This window comes from Odocoileus virginianus, chromosome 15 (genome assembly GCF_023699985.2).
Source record: "Odocoileus virginianus isolate 20LAN1187 ecotype Illinois chromosome 15, Ovbor_1.2, whole genome shotgun sequence".
NCBI classification, from domain to species: Eukaryota; Metazoa; Chordata; class Mammalia; order Artiodactyla; family Cervidae; genus Odocoileus; species Odocoileus virginianus.
Genome location: NC_069688.1, coordinates 6,609,847 through 6,627,548, shown reverse-complemented (window position 1 = coordinate 6,627,548; position 17,702 = coordinate 6,609,847). Strand labels below are relative to the sequence as shown.

The 17,702-nt window shown below is 47.9% G+C and overlaps 1 protein-coding gene across 1 annotated transcript in view; it reads left to right on the top strand.

Moving 5' to 3' along the window:
* Positions 1-17,702, top strand: part of TG (thyroglobulin) — a 238,090-nt gene that overhangs the window by 73,115 nt on the left and 147,273 nt on the right. Inside the window, exons 28-34 of the mRNA XM_070476976.1 lie at positions 2,269-2,334; positions 3,609-3,689; positions 4,368-4,505; positions 5,848-6,024; positions 7,975-8,086; positions 9,439-9,518; positions 10,437-10,580. Coding sequence (XP_070333077.1) covers positions 2,269-2,334; positions 3,609-3,689; positions 4,368-4,505; positions 5,848-6,024; positions 7,975-8,086; positions 9,439-9,518; positions 10,437-10,580 — 798 coding nt within the window. The remainder of the gene's footprint in view (positions 1-2,268; positions 2,335-3,608; positions 3,690-4,367; positions 4,506-5,847; positions 6,025-7,974; positions 8,087-9,438; positions 9,519-10,436; positions 10,581-17,702) is intronic.

The following is a 17,702-nucleotide window of genomic DNA, read 5'->3' as shown; positions in this document are numbered from 1 at the left end:
AAGAGCTCACTCATTGGAAAAGGCCTTGATGCTGGGGAAGATTGACGGCAGGAGGGGAAGGAGGTGACAGAGGATGAGATGGTTGGATGGCATCACTGACTCAATGGACACAGATCTGAGCAAACTCCAGGAGATAGTGAAAAACAGGGAAGCCTGGCATGCTGCAGTCCATGGGGTCACAAAGAGTGGTACTTGACTTAGCAACAGAACAACACCACTTCCAGGTTTTTAGAGTCAAGCTTTTACACCCCAGATGCAGCACAGGCTCTCTGCAGAATTGTCTTGAAGTCAATTAAGATCACATAACACCCATCAACTGTCAAGAATCAGGCTCCATGCCAAACTCCCACCATGCTAAATGTGTATGTGTTCCTGTAGCCTTGATTACAGAGAGAGCAGATTACATGCGTCAGAGTCTGCAGGCCTGTTTATGTAATGGGAAAGTTTTAACTCAGTTCTTGTGGAAGGCATGGAACAATGTCTCAACAATCTAAACCATTAGCCAGGAAAAGGAGGAATCGTGTTTGCTTCTGTTTTCTGTACCTTCTTACCATCAAAAACACAGAACTGGAGAGGCTTTGAGGAATGGAGTGCAGGGTCAGAAGTTTGCAGGAAGAAAACTAGTTTCACGGTCAGCCTTCTTGTGCTTGTGCAGTGACCTCTGGGTTTACTTGGTGGACTCCGAAAGCCATTGGCTGCTTTGTTTTCCTTACACATACCTCTTTGCATTCATGAGTGTGCTGAACACTGGTTCTGTACCAAGGGTTATGCTAGGTTTGGGTGAGAAAAAGAGGAATAAGGCTCAATTCTCAGCCTCTGGAAGTGTATTTGAGGAGCTGGAAAATTATGTTGAAGCATGGATTGGAAGATAGAAATTCCTGGTCTCACAAATACCATCCCCATTTGCCAGTGGGGACTCAGAGGACTTAAGTGAAATGGAAAATTACTACAACTGTTGACTCTTCTTTAAGTTCTGATCTCTTTAAACCAATCCTCCGTTCCTTAAGTGATGCTAAGTGTCACAGCACCATGATCCTTCCCCCTGTCGTCCCTTTGGTGCCCTAAGAAAGATATGTGGAGTCTGGTGAGGACAGAGGGAAGGAAAAGGGCCCACTGAACTGAGAAGGTATCTTGACACTGGGAAATGAGGCAGGCAGCTCCAAATAATCAGTGGGTCAATTTATTACAGGGTAACTTACTCAGAGGGTTGGATGGGGATCCAACATCAGTGATCTAGAACCATAGTAGCTATACTCTGCACTGTTGAGGAGCCCCTGGGATGATTTATAATTAATCTAGGGTCCCGAAGAGTTGGACATGACTGAGCACATATACACACATAGGAGTATGTCCTTAGTGGCTCAGTGGTAAAGGATCTGCATGCCTATACAGGAGACTCAGTTTCAATCCCTGGTCCAGGAAGATCCCCTGGACAAGGAATTGGCAACCCGCTCCAATATTCTTGTCCGAGGGAACCCCATGGACAGTGGTGGGCTACAGTCCATAGGGTCACAAAGAGTTAGACACAACTGAGAGACTGGCTGAACAACAAAAGCAAATAGAGGTATGTGCTTGGGAACAAGGCATGCATTCCTAAGTCAAGATTTATGAATGGGTAGCTAGACTCATGGGTGCTGGGAATATATCAGCCAAGGTCTTCATCATTTTTTGGAGGCTACCAGAGCACAGAAACCACCTGGACTTAACAATTGTTGTGTGTAGGTTCATCTGCTTGGTCACATCCGACTGTTTGCAAACCCATGAACTGTAGTCCTCCAGGCTCCTCTTGTCCACAGAATTTTTCAGGCAAGAATACTAGAGTGGATTGCCGTTTTCCTCCTCTAGGGAATCTTTCCAACCTAGGAATCAAACCTGCGTCTCCTACACTGGCAGGCAGATTCTTTACCACCAGAACCACCTGGGAAGCCCAACAATTGTTTAACAATACATATTAACTACAAAACCCTTGATGACAGAGAAGTGATTTACCAACCTGGACAGTCCTAGGCTTCAATGGAAGAATAGGAGGAACTGCATGGGCCCAAGATGGCGTCAGTTATGCTAACAGCTATACTCTGGCCAACTCTAGTTTCGTACTAGCCACTGGAAGAGAGCTCCAAGATAGACTTTGGGATGCACCTTGTATGGGAAACAGAGTGTCAGGCTCAGGAGGGGCCAGTGTCGGGGTGGTGAGGCAGTTGTGGTCATGGTGAGTCCCTAGTAGGAGCAAGCACACTCGAGCTCATACAAATAAACATTTCTTTGCAGGTCTGACCCCGCTGGAAGGAACTAAGGACACCTTTACCAGCTTCCAGCAGGTTTATCTCTGGAAAGGTGAGCTCTGTGGTGGGAACCGTGGTGGGCAGGACATTCATCACAGGAGACCATGTGGTCCTACTTCTCATTCATGGTGTGCTCTGCTCTCCAGAAAGAAATTGTAGAGATTTACTGTCCAAGTGGGTGCCCTGTGTGAAGAGAAGGGCCTCAGTTCTCATCAGATACTAAAGTGTAAAACAAAAATGAAAAGTGTGGAAACCCAAGGAGGGATGAAGTAAGCACTGGGTCCTGTGAGATCAAGTTCATTGACCACAAGGTGTCTTTGTCAGTAGGATGGGAGCTCTGAGGACACCACACACTGGAGGCCTTTCTCCTGGGGTACTCAGACCCAGGTGCCTCCCTCCCGGGGGCTCGGTCATCTTTCTCATCATGTTAGACTCATCCCACATGCCTTTCACAGTCCCTGGCTCTGAGTAGGCACTTGGCCAATGTTCATAAACTCAAAGGAGGACAAACAAAGCAGTAAAGAATCCACCTGCCAATGCAGGAGACATCGATTTGATCCCTGGGTTGGGAAGATCCCCTGGAAGAGGAAATGGCAGGCCACTTCAGTATTTTTGCCTGGAGAATTCAATGGATAGAGGAGCCTGGTGGGCTACAGTTCATGGGATCGCATAGAGTTGGACATGACTGAGCAATTAAGCATGAACAACTTTTATAATAGTGTATGTAACTATACTTCAATTAAAAAAAATAAAAAAATAAAACTCTGGTAAATAACTTTCTAGCTGGTGGAAAATTAAGGACTTGCTTCTCCCCAGGACATTTGCCCCACTAAGCAGAAGCATCCCAAGATCCACCTAAAACCTAGTTCCCTCATCATGGAAGACCTGTTACTGACTTGGGAGTTTTATTTAACTCTTTTGAATTCCATTTCATCTACTCTCCACCTGCCTGTTCTAGAATAAGTTATTTCAAGTCTCTGAGTCTCAGTTTTTTCAAGAGTAAAATGGAAATCTTACTCCTTACCTTCATGGAGTCTTGTGAAGACCAATATTTATGAGTATACTCTGTTAACTCTGGAGGATTTTGCAAATGTTGATAATTTCAGCATCAAGGACAATAATAGTTCTCTTATGGAGAAGTTGGTTGATGTTCCATAAAAAGCCAAAGAATGCAGAACTATGCTACTGGATTTGTTCAGATCTTATTGGGGTCCCTGGCTGTGGACCCTGAGGATTTCTCACATTGTCATTATCATTTTGTTGACCAGAAGAATACCTCCCCTTTCCTCCCGAGTATTAGAACAATAATCCCTTTTTCTCTCCTAGATTCTGACATGGGGTCTCGGTCTGAGTCTATGGGATGCAGAAGAGACGTGGAACCAAGGCCAGCATCTCCAACAGAAACAGGTACCCACCCCAAACTTCTTGATATACTTGGGGGTCTGGCTGTGGAGACAAGATGGTGATGCCGAAGGTCTGATCTATGAATGGACCCATGATGGGTAAGCTGGAACTTTCAAGTCTGGGGCTGAGCAGAGCTGAGAGCTGTCTTCACAGATGAAGGGTGCCATTTGGGAGGGAGATAGATATTCCACGTGGCTTCGGAAGACAGAGGGCATGTCAGTGGTTCACATTTACAAAGAGGCAGATTTGACTCCTCGACTTCCTAACTGTGGGGTGGGCTGCTGCGGTCAGGACAGACAAGTCACATGGGTCTTCAGGGAGATTGGACAGAAATGTCATGAGCAAGAGTCCTGCCTTAGTGAAAAGTTGAGCCAGAGAGCTCTCAGGTTTACTCCCCAACAAAGATTCTAAGATTTGCAACTCCATAATTTTTAGGACTTTCTGGGACCTTCTGAACTTTTCTTGCTTTACCAGACTCCCAGCCATATTGATTCCAAACTGGCTCTGGGGTCATTGAGCCTGCAAGTGTGTGTGTGTGTGTGTGTGTGTGTGTGTGTGTGTATGCGTGCATATGTGAGAGAGAGAGAATCAGAAAGAGAGAGAGAGAGAGACAGACAGACAGACAGAGAGATTTGCCATGAGATAAAGCCAGAGGAAGTTGACTCGCCCTTTCTTTTTCAGATTTGACAACAGGCCTTTTCTCCTCTGTGGACCTTAACCAGGTCATTGTTGATCGAAACCTATCCCTGCCCAGCCAGCAACACTGGCTTTTCAAACACTTATTTTCGCTTCAGCAGGCAAACCTGTGGTGCCTTTCTCGTGAGTATCTTAGCCCTCATCCGCCTTCTTCTCCACCCTGTGGTCAGGCAACACAGGCCTAGGTTAACAACTCTTGAGACATACACAAGATCAAATTCAATAGCATAACTCAGAGAGCACTTCAGTATTAGTGTCATGAGTGATATAGAAGACAGGACATAACCACATCTTCAGAAGCTGATTGTGTAGTCAGTATCTACTCTGCTCCCAGAATTTATCATCCAATCATCCAATAATCCATGCATCCGTCCATCCATCCTCCTATCCATCCATCCATCCATCCATCCATCCATCCATCCTCCTATCCATCCATCCATCCATCCACCCACCCATCCTCCTATCTACCCACCCACCCATCCATCCATCCATCCATCCATCCATCCATCCATCCATCCTCCTATCCACCCATCCACCCATCCATCCATCCTCCTATCCATCCATCCATCCATCCATCCATCCATCCATCCATCCATCTATCCAACAGTCCATGCATCTATTTATCCAACAATCCATCCATCAATCTATCAATTTATCTATTCATCCATCTATTAATCCATCCATCCATCCATCCACCTATCCATCTATCCATCCATCCATCCATCCATCCATCCATCTATCCAACAGTCCATGCATCTATTTATCCAACAATCCATCCATCCATCTATCAATTTATCTATTCATCCATCTATTAATCCATCCATCCATCTATCCAACAGTCCATCCATCCATCCACCTATCCATCCATCCATCCATCCATCCACCTATCCATCCATTCATTTATCCATCTATCCAACAATCCATCCATCCATCCATCTATCATCTATCCAACAATCCATCCATCCATTCATCCAGCTATTCTCTACCCGATAGGTGTGTCCTGTGTTGAGCATGTGCTATGTTCTAGGCTCTGTGTTTGACCTTGGGGATGAGAAAATAAAAAGTGAATCAGTCATAGCCCTCTCTCAACGAGCTCACATGTACCAGAGCAAAGTTGGACACGAGAGTGGGAGCAGGGGAGACTGTTCACAGCGTCACCAAGTTTTACATCCTATGATCTGTAGTCTGAGACCCTCACTGCCTCTGAGATGCTCCCGGGGAAGACTCAATGGAATTTCACCCTCTCTCCTCCCATATTGCTGAGTTTACAGCTGACCCCTCACCCTCCTGGCTCTGCCTTTGTTCAGAGCCCCCTGGACTCACTGTTTTCCAGCTGGCAAAACCCTGGTATTTTTCTTGAGCCTCCCAGACTGGGCAGCCTCTACTGTCCCAGAAGATCCTGCAGGGATAACCTTCCCCTGTCAGCCTCCCAGGGACTAACACCCAGCTGCTGTCTTGCCTGTAGGCTGTGTTGGAGAGCCCTCTTTCTGTCAGCTGGCAGAGGTAATAGACAGTGAACCCTTGTACTTCATCTGCACCCTCTACCCGGAGGCCCAGGTGTGTGATGATATCCTGGAGTCCAGTCCCAAGGGCTGCAGGCTGATCCTGCCCCGAAGGCCAAATGCCCTCTACAGGAAGAAAGGTGAGCGCTTGGTCGGATCATCCCAAACTGCATTTTCAGTGGGCTGCTGACTCTGTGGTTTTAGAAATACCCCGATCAGCTCTTCTTCTTTTCTAAGGGAAGTTACCCAGGCTTCTTGTAGAGATGCAGAGGCATTTAGAAATGTATCAGATTGACCAGAGAGAAGAAGCTTGTTCTGGACTCCACTGCTCTTAGAAATCATGTTTATTGAGTATAGCAGTGGGAATTACCATTGGATGTTTATCAGAGAAAATCCCAACAACTGTGGCTTCAATAAGACAGAAGTTGATTTTACACTTTGGGAACATCAGTGATACTCTGGGGAGAGGGATTCACCTTGCACAGTTTTCACTTCTTCCGTGATGTTGTGATCTTCCGCTTACTGTTCTGTCTTCTTTGTTGGAGGCCTTTCTTAGGTATCTGGTGACCCTTGATTTTCCACTTCAATGTAAGAGAGGGGCCCAGAAGCTAATTGGGAAGCTCTAAGTGTGTGGTGGGAGCATGTTGACCTTGGGTTTCTTTGTAGGATGACCTAGTTGGGCCACCCTTTGGGGACTCCCTCACATCTATGTGGACTTCCTTGGTGGCTTAGATGGTAAAGAATCTGCCAGCCATGCAGAAGACCTGACTTAGATCCCTGGGTTGGGAAGATCCCCTGGAGAAGTGAATGGCAACCCACTCCAGTATTCCTGCCTGAAGAATCCCATGGACAGAGGAGCATGGCAGGCTACAGTCCATGGGGTCACAAAGAGTTGAACATGACTGAGCGATGAACACTTTTATATCTACGTGTTTAGGCCCTTCCTCCAGGTGAATTTTGTATAATATCTGACCTGGGGACATGAGCCTGGCTGCTTGTGGTTTAGATGCCAAATAAGGTTGGAAAAATGAAGGCGTCTCAATATTCACCACTTAGACAAGCTGGAAAAAAAAGAATCCCTGGCTTCAGCATGGTCCTGTTCGCACTGTAACTCGCTCTGGTGCCTGTGAGAGACCTCACCTTTGTACAATGGGAAGGGGGAGTTGTTGGAAAACGAGAAGACCTCTGGAGACACACCTGCTTCTGTAAAAGACTTCCATGCCATTCTGCCTCAGCTGACTTTTATCCCAGTACTGTGGATGCGTAAAGCGTTCAGGACTCCAGAAGATGTATATGTGTGTGCCCAGTCGTGTCTGACTCTCTGTGACCCCATAGACTCTAGCCCAGGGCCTTCCCAGGTGGCACTGTTGGTAAAGAACCCACCTGTCAATGCAGGAGACATGAGAGATGAGGCTCGATCCCTGGGTCGGAAAGATCCCTGGAGGAGGACATGGCAACCCGCTCCAGTATTTTTGCTTGGAGAATCCCACAGACAGAGGAGCCTGGCAGATGGCAGTCCACAGGGTCATATAGTGTTGTACACGACTGAAGTGACTTAGCTCACATGGACTGTAGCCTGCCAGGCTCCTCTGTCCATGGGATTCTCCAGGCAATATACTGGGGTGTTGCCATTTCCTGCTCCAAGGATCTTCCTGACCCAGGGATTGAACCCATGTCACCTGGATCTCCTACATTGGCAGGCGGATTCTTTACCACTGAGCCACCTGAGGAGCCCCCCCAGAAGGTGTATGGGGTTGCTTCTTCCCACAGAAAAGTCAAGAATTCAGCCTTCTTAGGTTTATGAGGTCAATTTTTACTCCTCCCTATTTTTTCTAGCTTCCAAAATTTGTCACTCTGTCCTCTTTCCTATTCTCTTTTGCCTTGTGGGTGTATGCCTTTACAAACATCCCTTTGCTGTGACTTTAGTGAGATTTGGGGAGAGAACAGAGAGTAAGTCTGTGGGTTTAATGTGCTATCCTTAATCAGAAGTTCTCAGTAGGGGTTTGTATACTTTGTCCCCTACAGAAGTATTTTTCTGGTTACAGTGCATCTCCCCTTAAATAATATGATGTCTTTCTTCCTCTGTGTAGTTGTGCTGCAAGACAGAGTGAAGAATTTTTACACTCGCCTACCATTCCAAAAGGTGACGGGGATTTCTATTAGAAACAAAGTGTCTATGTCTGACAAGTCCATTTCCAATGGGTAAGCTGCTTTCATTCATCCCTGCCCTCTACAATACTTATTGTGAGGACCCTTCTATTTTCATAAAGAAGGTGATATGATATCAGTTAAAGACACAAGCATAAAAAACTGCAAAACTCAAAGCAAAGGTGAAAAACTAATAAAGAGGCACCTCTATCTTTTTTTTTTCCTTTTCCATTTATTTTTATTAGTTGGAGGCTAATTACTTTACAGCATTGCAGTGGTTTTTGTCATACATTGAAATGAATTAGCCATGGATTTACATGTATTCCCCATCCCGATCCCCCCTCCCACCTCCCTCTCCACCCCATCCCTCTGGGTCTTCCCAGTGCACCAGGCCTGAGCACTTGTCTCATGCATCCAACCTGGGCTGGTACCTCTATCTTAAAACCATGGCTAAGGTCAGTGACTAATAATCAACACAACATTTATCCCTGAACCTAAGGTCAGCTGATGCAAAAGGGGAACTTGACCTGTGGTTTTTTTTCTTTTTTATCAGTTAATACAAATTATCAAGCATTGAAATTAACTTGATCAGCAAAGTCTCCCTACTGCATTCAGAACTCTGAGAGCATGCAGAACTTTTTATAGGGTCCGAGGCATATAAGGTCTTTTATTTAATTTTTTATTTAAAAATGTATCCTGTGGAACTTCCCTGGTGATGCAATGGTTTAGACTACACTCCCAATGCAGGGGACATGGATTCAATTGCTAGTCAGCGAACTAAGATCCCACATGCTACACAGTGAAGCTGAAAAAAAAAATTAAGAAAAGTTTTAAAAATATATTTTAATTAGCTATAACTTAGTTGTTTTCATTGAATGTGACTAGTGTTTCTCTCCACTAGTCTGTGAATCTCATCCATCAGATTCGCCAGGAGGGCTTCTTACAACCTGTGGTCCTGGGTCTTACCCTGGACCTCCCAAATCAGCATTTACAGGGGGCTCAGGAATGTGAATTTTAACCAAGTTCTCCCTGTAGAAGTTAGAATTTGAGAGTCATCCATCTATGAGCTATGGATCTACAAAGTGTTGTTGATATAAAAAACTATGCCCTGCTGCTGGCATTTAAGATTGGCTTTCGAAAACGGAGTTTAAAAGATGATAAAAGAGATCTGGCTGGGCACTGCCCATGCTGATGGGAGTGGGGAAGAAAGGGAGGGTGGAAAACGGGGATCAGCCTGGCCCTGGTGCTGGGTCAGGGGTTGCAGGAGCAGAGCTTGTGTGTCTGGACGCCGGGAAGGGCTGTCACAGAGAGCAGGCCCCCAGAAGTCAGAGTGACGGTGACTCAGCCCACCTCGAGGATCCCGTCCAGCACAAACTTCAGGCCTCCTCTTCCTCCTCTTCTGCCAGCTTCTTCGAATGTGAGCGATTGTGTGACATGGACCCGTGCTGCACCGGCTTTGGCTTTCTGAACGTTTCTCAGTTAAAAGGTAATGCTGGTAACAACTCCTTCTGTAAAGTACCCAGCACTTTACAGTCTAGAAACATGTTCACATCTGTGTTGTTTAGTCGCTAAGTCGTGTCCGACTCTTTTGTGACTCCATGGTCTGTAGCCCACCAGGCTCCTCTGTCCATGGGGTTTCCCAGGCAAGAATACTGGAGTGGGTTGCTGTCTCCTTCTCCAGGGGAACTTCCTGACCCAGGGATCGAACTCGCATCTCCTGCATTGGCCAGCAGGTGGATTCTTTACTATCTGAGCCACCAGGGAAGCTCTGATCACATTTATGGGCTGATCTAATCCACAGCATCTCCTCGTGGGGGCTTGAGAGAGGGCAGGTGGCTGGTAAATATGGTAGCTGGGACAGGGCTACTGGCCAGTACCCAGTCAGCTGGACACCACACTTGTGCCTGACCCAAGTAGCCTTCCCGCCATGGTTCACCAAACTGTCTTCTGCTTGCTTTTCAAGGCCTGGGTCAGGCAGCTTGGTGGGCTGAACATGGAATCCCTCCATATGATCTACATTTGAAACTTGATTCTGTCATGTACTAGACGAATGCTCCTGGATGAGCCACTGTGTCTCTCTGAGTCTCAGTTTCCTCATCTGTAAGTAGAGATACAAGTGCTAGCCTCCTCACAGGCTTCTGTGAGGACGAGCGGCATGATGCAAACAGAGCACAGCTCTGGGTGCATGAAGGATGCTTGACAAGTGTGTGTTGCCCCCGCTGCCGTGTTCTTAGACCAGAAACTCACTAAGGCAGCAGGGTTTTCATCAGTGGCTAAGATCATCCCTGGAATAGGGCGCTTCACCCCACGCGTCTGCCGAAGGATGAGTTTGCAGAATTCCTCTCATTCAGTTAGAATCTCGCATCATGATCATGTCCCTGGTCTTGGTTACTTTTCGCTCCAGGAGGAGAGGTGGCGTGCCTAACTCTGAACAGCTTGGGCCTTCAGACGTGCAGTGAGGAATATGGAGGGGTCTGGCGCATTCTGGACTGTGGCTCCCCAGACACTGAGGTCCGTACCTACCCCTTCGGATGGTACCAGAAGCCTGGTAAGTGACCTGCCCTGAGCAGCTACACAATTATTGCTCAGTGCCTCTGGGAAGTGGACGTTATTTCCTCCATTTTAAGATGAAGAGAGTATGGTGCAGAAAGCAGAAGTCATTTGACCTGAGCCACATAGCCAGCAGGAAGCAGTCAGGTTACAAACCCAGCTCTGACGACTCCAAACTTCTCTCTTCCCCTTTCATGCTGTGCCTGGTGGTTCTCCCACATCCCACGAGCTATTGGATGTGAAACTGTCTAGATGCACTGTCTGGCTGGTTTTCCCCCAGCTCAACTCAACTGGCCATGGAGGCCGTTGACTAATAAATTGAAAAAATAAAAGTGACTAATAAACTAATAAATTAGTGGTAGGTTGGCTGTGTGTTCCAGAACCATGTCCAAGCCTAGAGACCTGGGATGGGGCTCCTTGGTGGAATCTGGTCCTTGACACTTAAACATGAATTTACTAATCCCAAGACATTTTGTTGCTGCATAGCAGATTTGTTTGGAGTTGGTTGTTACCAGGCTGAGTGGAATCTTCTTTGCTCCCTCCTTGAGTATCCTGTGTTTGGAGTTCACTCTATCTATGAATTTTATTTTATCTTAACATCTTGAAGTGTTTGAAGGAAAACATCAGGCCTGCATGATGAAATAGCCTCAGTGGGTTTCTGTGTATGTGTGCTAAGTTGCTCAGTTGTGTCCGACTCTTTGCAACCCCATGGGCTGCAGCCCAAAGGCGCCTGGTCCATGGGATTCCGTAGGCAAGAATACGGGGGTGGGTTCCCACACCCTCCTCCAGGGGATCTTCCCCACCCAGGGATCAAACCCATGTCTCCTGCAGCTTCCGCATTGCAGGTGGATTCTTCACCGCTGAGCCACTGGGGAAGCCCTGGGTCTCCATGAGGGAGAGGAGGGGTATGTGCCATACAGAGGAGGCTTTAACTGTCTCACAGAGACTGGGGCATGGACGCCTGCCTAGGTCAGTGGCTCTGCCGGAGATCCAAAGCCAGCTCTGGGTATTTAGGGCCTGCAGAACTGAATTCTCACTGTGCAATGCCTCTTTGCCCATCTGTCCTCTCACACCTCTTCCCGTCTCCTCACCCTGCCTACCAAAGGCTGGAAAATGTCATTTTTCATCTTTCCATTGCGCAGGGAAGGGCTGGGTAAAAAGAATCTAAGACATAATTCATTTGTTCAGAAATATGGGAATCAGACCTGAGTGTTACAACATCTTGGCAGGAGTTGGCAAGGAAAAGTATTCAAGGTAGTTATTGTCCAATTCTTTTCCATCTGTTCTGTTTCTTTTTATCTTACTGCAGAGACTATTAACTTTTTCCGACATATATTTCACAGGGTCAGACTGAGGACTCAGGAGTTCTGACCAGGGCATTGACCGAGCATCATCCGTGCTGCGGGGTTCTCTGGTTTTCTAAATCCAGCCTCTGTTCTTTGGGGTCTTCTTGTGTGTGTGCCTGGCTGAATGCAAGCACTTGACAAATGTTATCCCATCTAATCCTCACAACCACTGTTAGGTGAGGAAACAGAGGTCCAGGGAGGCTAAGTCACTTTCCCAAGGTCACACAGAGCAGGTAAATGATGGAGTTTGGACTCAGGATTGTTGGACTTTGTCAAAAAGAACCAGGCCCAAATAACCAACTGTATAACCAAATGGTGTGGCTATACTCAGCCGTGTGACATATTCACTATGATGTAATGGCTGAGTATGAACACGATATGATTCCTATCCTCCAGGTGCTCAACTTAAGGAATGATTGATGTTGTTGCTGTTTAATTGCTCAGTTGTGTCCAACTCTTTGAGACCCCGTTGACTGTAGCCTGCTAGGCTCCTCTGTCCATGAGTTTTCCCAGGTGAGAATACTGGTGTGGGTTGGCCATTTCCTTCTCCAGGGGATCTTCCTGACCCTGGGATCCAACCCACATCTCCTATGGATTCTTTACTACTGAGCCACCTGGGAAACCCTAAGAGCAATTACAGACTGTAACTAAATAAGCCATTCTAATGCTGGATTGCTCATATCATAAATCTAGAAGTTTTGAAACTCTGTTGAGTGTCCATAGTGAGTCATACATTGTGCTGGGCAATGGGAAATGTGAAATTAATAAGATGTAGTCATTTTTCTTATTATAGATGCTCACATCTTAGTAAGGAGGTCGTGGGTGTATATGATTAACTGTACCATCCTAGACTCAGGACCAGAACAGACATGCACAAGGAGTTGTGGGAATACAGGAACAAGAAATTAGCTCCACTTTCGAGAGGTGGAGATCCATTCCTGACAGCCTCCTGCAAGCCCTCTTTCATGCTTCAGGGACCACTCCCTGTAGGTTCTGGTCTGCTGGCCTGGAGCTGCCCTCGTAGGCATGTTTCCACCCTGCACACTGCCTGTTTTCAGTGCTTGGGTGAGTGGGGTGAAAGATATTAAAATGCCACAATGGCATCAGTTTCTCAGGACTCCTGGCTGGAAAACACCCTGAGATGTGCATGGCTCAAGGCCATTCTGGTGTGAGTGGCTCTGAATCTCCCATTTCAAAAGAGCGAAAGAAAGAGGGCTGGCTGACACAGAGTTTTGGTGACCTGGTGTGACCCATGGCTCCCATCAGAGCAAGACCAGGTTCTCACCAGTCCATCTTTCTCCCTTAAGTCATCTTCATCAGAAGCAGGTGGTGGGGTAGGTCTTAAGATTTGATGAATGATCTCCTCCTAAGACCCAGGCAGAGAAAAGGAATATTATTCAAGGAAACTGGCCCCACTACTTAGACTGGTCTTGTAGTTGAGTCACACTGATCCAGTATGAAGTCACCTTTTGATTTGTGACATATTTTGAGCCAAAACACAGTCAGTCACCTTCTGGATTCTGAACCTTAGTATGGCCTTGTATTCTATTTTCTGTTGTAGACAAAACTACACCAGTGTAACTCTGGAAAACGCAACAAACAAGCTGACATTACTTTTTCCCCTTCCTCATCTTTGTGTTAGACAGTCACGCACAGTCAGAGGAGGGAGGGGCCCTGCAGGAGCAGGGAGGCTGCACAGAAGGTCCTGCGCCTTGAAGGCTGACCTCTCAGTCAGCGTTGGCACAGGAAACAGGGTTTTTACAAAGGAATTCTTGCAAAGAATTTCTGTAGTAGATTTCGCCCTGGCTTCAAATCCATGGCTTGGTTGTGTAGCATCCTGCCTTTGGTGGTTTTTGGGGTGTCATGACCTTGAGCACTGAACTCTGAGAGCATGTACTTCAGGGGAGAGTGGGATTCCTCCTGAGATACGGCTGGGGGGACCCTGTCGTGAAACTCAGAGAGGCAGAGGCGAGTGGGGTGCATGGAGAGGCAGGGAATGTGGTCAAGGACCTCAGGGCAGAAACCCAAACCCAGAGAGATGACAGATGGATGGCTAGATCCAAAGATCGTTACAAAGATAGATGATAGATCGATGGGCAGATAGATAAATAAACAGATGATGGAAAGGCAGATACACACATACAGACATATTCCCTGATGGCTCAGAGCGTAAAGAATCTGCCTGCAATGCGGGAGACCTGGCTTTGATCCCCGAGTTGGGAAAATCCCCTGGAGAGGGAACGGCTACGCACTCCAGTGTTTTGGCCGGGAGAATTCTATGGACAGAGGAGCCTGGCGGGCTACAGTTTATGGGATTGCAATGAGTCGGATAAGACTGAGCCACTTTCACTTTCATATATACCTTAGCACAGTTACTTAGACATAAAGCATGCCTTCCCTATTGCCATCTATGTTGAGTGATGAGCATGGACTCCTGACTTGACTCCAGGCTGAGAACCAGACACAAAAAGCGTAATGTAGGGCATGTATCTAAAGAACTGGATGGAGGAAAGGGACAGGAAGGGCCATTTGTTGAGCTCCTAATGTAATAATAATATGTTCTGATGCTCAGTCGTGTCCGACTCTTTGCAACCCCATGGAGCCCACCAGGCCCCTCTGTCCATGGGATTCTCCAGGAAGAATACTGGAGTGTGTTGCCATACCCTCCTTCAGGGGATCTTCCAGACCAGGGATCAAACCTGGGTCTCCTACATTGCAGGAGGAGTCTTTACCATCGGATCCTCCAGGGAAGCCCCTGCTACACGTCAAACACCGTGGAAGCACCAGGGATACAAGGTCCTTCCCCAAAGGCTTGGGCCTGGCCTGGGAGGCAGACGTGAGAGAAGGAACATTTCTCAGGCACTTAGTGATGCCAGAAGCACTTCTGCAGTGCTCTCCCTGAGTTCGCTAGGACCGCTGTGTGGTTGGTTGTCTCATAGCCCTTCATCTGGAGTAATTACTCCCTCTCCCAGAAACGACTCAGCCCTCTGGCTTGTCTTACTGTGGGGAGATGCAAGGGGGCTTCTGGAGCACAAAACAGGGGCAAGAAATGTTGTTTTACAAGGGATCACTCCAGAGCCACTCTAGGGGGAATCTGGGCAGAGATGAAGGAGTGTCATGTGGAGGGTGCAGGGACAGTGGGTAGGATGGCCATGGTCCTTCCCTGCAATCCTGGGGCCCCCAGAGACCTGCATGCAAGAGACACGCCTCTGGTACTGAGCTGTGTTCTCAGAACAAAAATGGAAGTCAAGTCTCCCAGGAGCCCGGAGAGAGGCACAAACCTAGAGCTGCGAGGGCCCAGAGGGGCCCCCCAGAGAGCCGTGTGATTTCTCACTGCTGTCCGCAGTGAATAGAAAGTTCCAGGGATCTGAGCACAGAGCTCAGAGGCCCAGGCCTAGTGACTGTGGATGCAAATGAGGCTGTTTGCAGCCCCTTCCGGGCAGGGCGACAGTACTCAAAGAGGAAGCATCTTAGCAACCAGGGTGGGGATGGAAGGGGAAGAGGCTGCACTGTGGTCCAGCTGCCTTGGGCCTCCGGGCTGCCTGGAAGGGGGTGCCTCTCAGAGGGGAGCTGAGCTGCTATTCAAACCGCGCCCCCCGCCCTGGCCCCATCCCCCCACCCCCTGCAGCCGAGTGTGGCCTGCAAGTGGGGCAGGGTCTTTGGTTTGTTTACAAAGTCAAATGCGGCTTCTAAAAAAAACCAATAGAAGCCTCCCACTTCCTCTCTTCTTCTGCTAAACAAATGCACTTGGACCCTGTAGATAGATATTCTAGATATGGGAATGACTTGGAAAGGAAGTGATTGGCTCTTCTAATTATGCCTCTCTGCAGCCCACGTAGAAACCACTGTGTGTAGGAGAGTTTACTGTCTAATTCATTCCTCAGAATCACTCACATCCCAGCACGAGCGTCTGCCATTTGCTTAGCATGGTGTCGGCTCCTTGGCTAGGCTAGTGTTTAGTCTTATTTAGTCCCTAAACAATGTGGTGAGGTGGGGTCTCTGCTTACCCCCATTTTCTGCTCTGCTGGAAAATGTGTTACAATTAGGGAGGGCTGGGCAGGTACAGGGCGGGGTGTCGTGGTTGCCACTTTCCATGGTGTAAACACCCTGGCCGCAGCCCATTTCAGGCCACCAGCTCGATATCACTGAAAGCAGAGCTGGGAAGAAGCAAGAAGGGTTACCATCCTCTTGCTTCACAAGCATGAATTAGCTGAGCAACTGGCTCAAATTTGCACAGTGCGATTCTCTGTGGGAGGGCCCCCAGGGAACGAGGGTGTTGAGATTTTCAGTGCCCCGGGGGGCCCAGGGAGGCTGAGAACTTTCAGGGTTCAGCTATTCCTGCACAGTGCAGAAGGTCCCACCCAGAGGGTTGACAGCACCCTGTCAGGAGACACTGGGGGCTGAGAAAGAGTAAGTAAGGCAGTAGCAGCGGATCTAGGTGATAAGTGCCTGGACGTGCACATGGTAATTCTCCCTGTGGACAGCTTGCCTAACTCTTCTCACAGCCTTGGATATATAGAGGTTCTGGCGATTCATTAATGTTGTATAAATCTTTCCTTCACAAACCGAGCTTGCTTTGAATTTCCAGACTTCCAGAAGGAGAATCACTGGGCCCAAGAGGGTGGACTTCTGAATGCCCTTGTTACAGATCCATCAAATAATTGTTCTCTGGAGTGTGCTGACTCTCAAGGTCTTTGCTCTGAGGAAGCAAAGATGGATATTTAAATGAACTCGCTGGCCCCCTGGGTACCGTGGAGGGTGGTGGGTGGTTCTGAGTTTTGTGTGAGGAGCTCACAGAACGCTGAATGACAGAAGCCTTGGCTCAGTGACCCTCAGAGTGAGTCCGTGGACCAACAGGGTCAGCATCAACTGGGAACTTATTAGAAATGCCCAATCTTGGGCCTCAGCTCACACCTGCTGGGCCAGACACTGTGGGGGAAGCTCACACAGTATGCGTCACCAAGGCCTCCAGGGGATTCCAGTGTCCGCTGAAGGCTGGGAACCAGGCTCTAGAGTGATGACCGGGAGCAGGTGCTTTTAGGCAGATGGAGCCAAGCAGAATGGACACACAAGAACTGAGGCTCTAGAAATCGGAGAGGCTGGGTCACAACCTGTCCGACCAAAGTGAAGAAGGCAGAGGAGGAGATGGGGTGGGAGGGGACCCAAACCGGGGCTTTGGGGACCAGATGGAGCAAGAATCTGACTTGAGGTTTTCGTGGAGGCAGACAGGGCTGAGCATCGATGACAAGGATGTGTTACTATGAAAGAATGACATATGTTTTTTTCAGTTTTGCTTCACTGACAATTTCAGTAGTGCTGAAATTTTTAATTTTATTTTACTTTATTTTATGTTTTTCTTTTGGCCATGCCCCAAGGCATGTGGGATCCTTGTTCCCCAGCCAGGCATGGAACCCGCACCCCCTGCATTGGAAGCTCAGAGTCTTAACCACTAGACTGCCAGGAAGTCCCGAAAAGGGCGATATTAAGAGTAAATAGTGGCCAGCATTTATTGAGTGCTTACTGTATGCCCAAAGCTTCACATACACTAACTCATCTAAACCTCAGAGCCCTAAATGAGGTACTATCATTACTCCCATTTTACAGACAGGGAAGCTGAGGACAAGGAAGGTCACCCTGGGTTCCTGACCCTTGACCCTGAGCGTCAACCATGACCCTTGACTGCTGCCCATGCTGCACTGTAGCTCAGAGAGGGAGAAAGTCTGGCCGTACTCCTGGTCTGGGCCGTTGGGAGAAAAGGATGCTGCGGCTTTGAA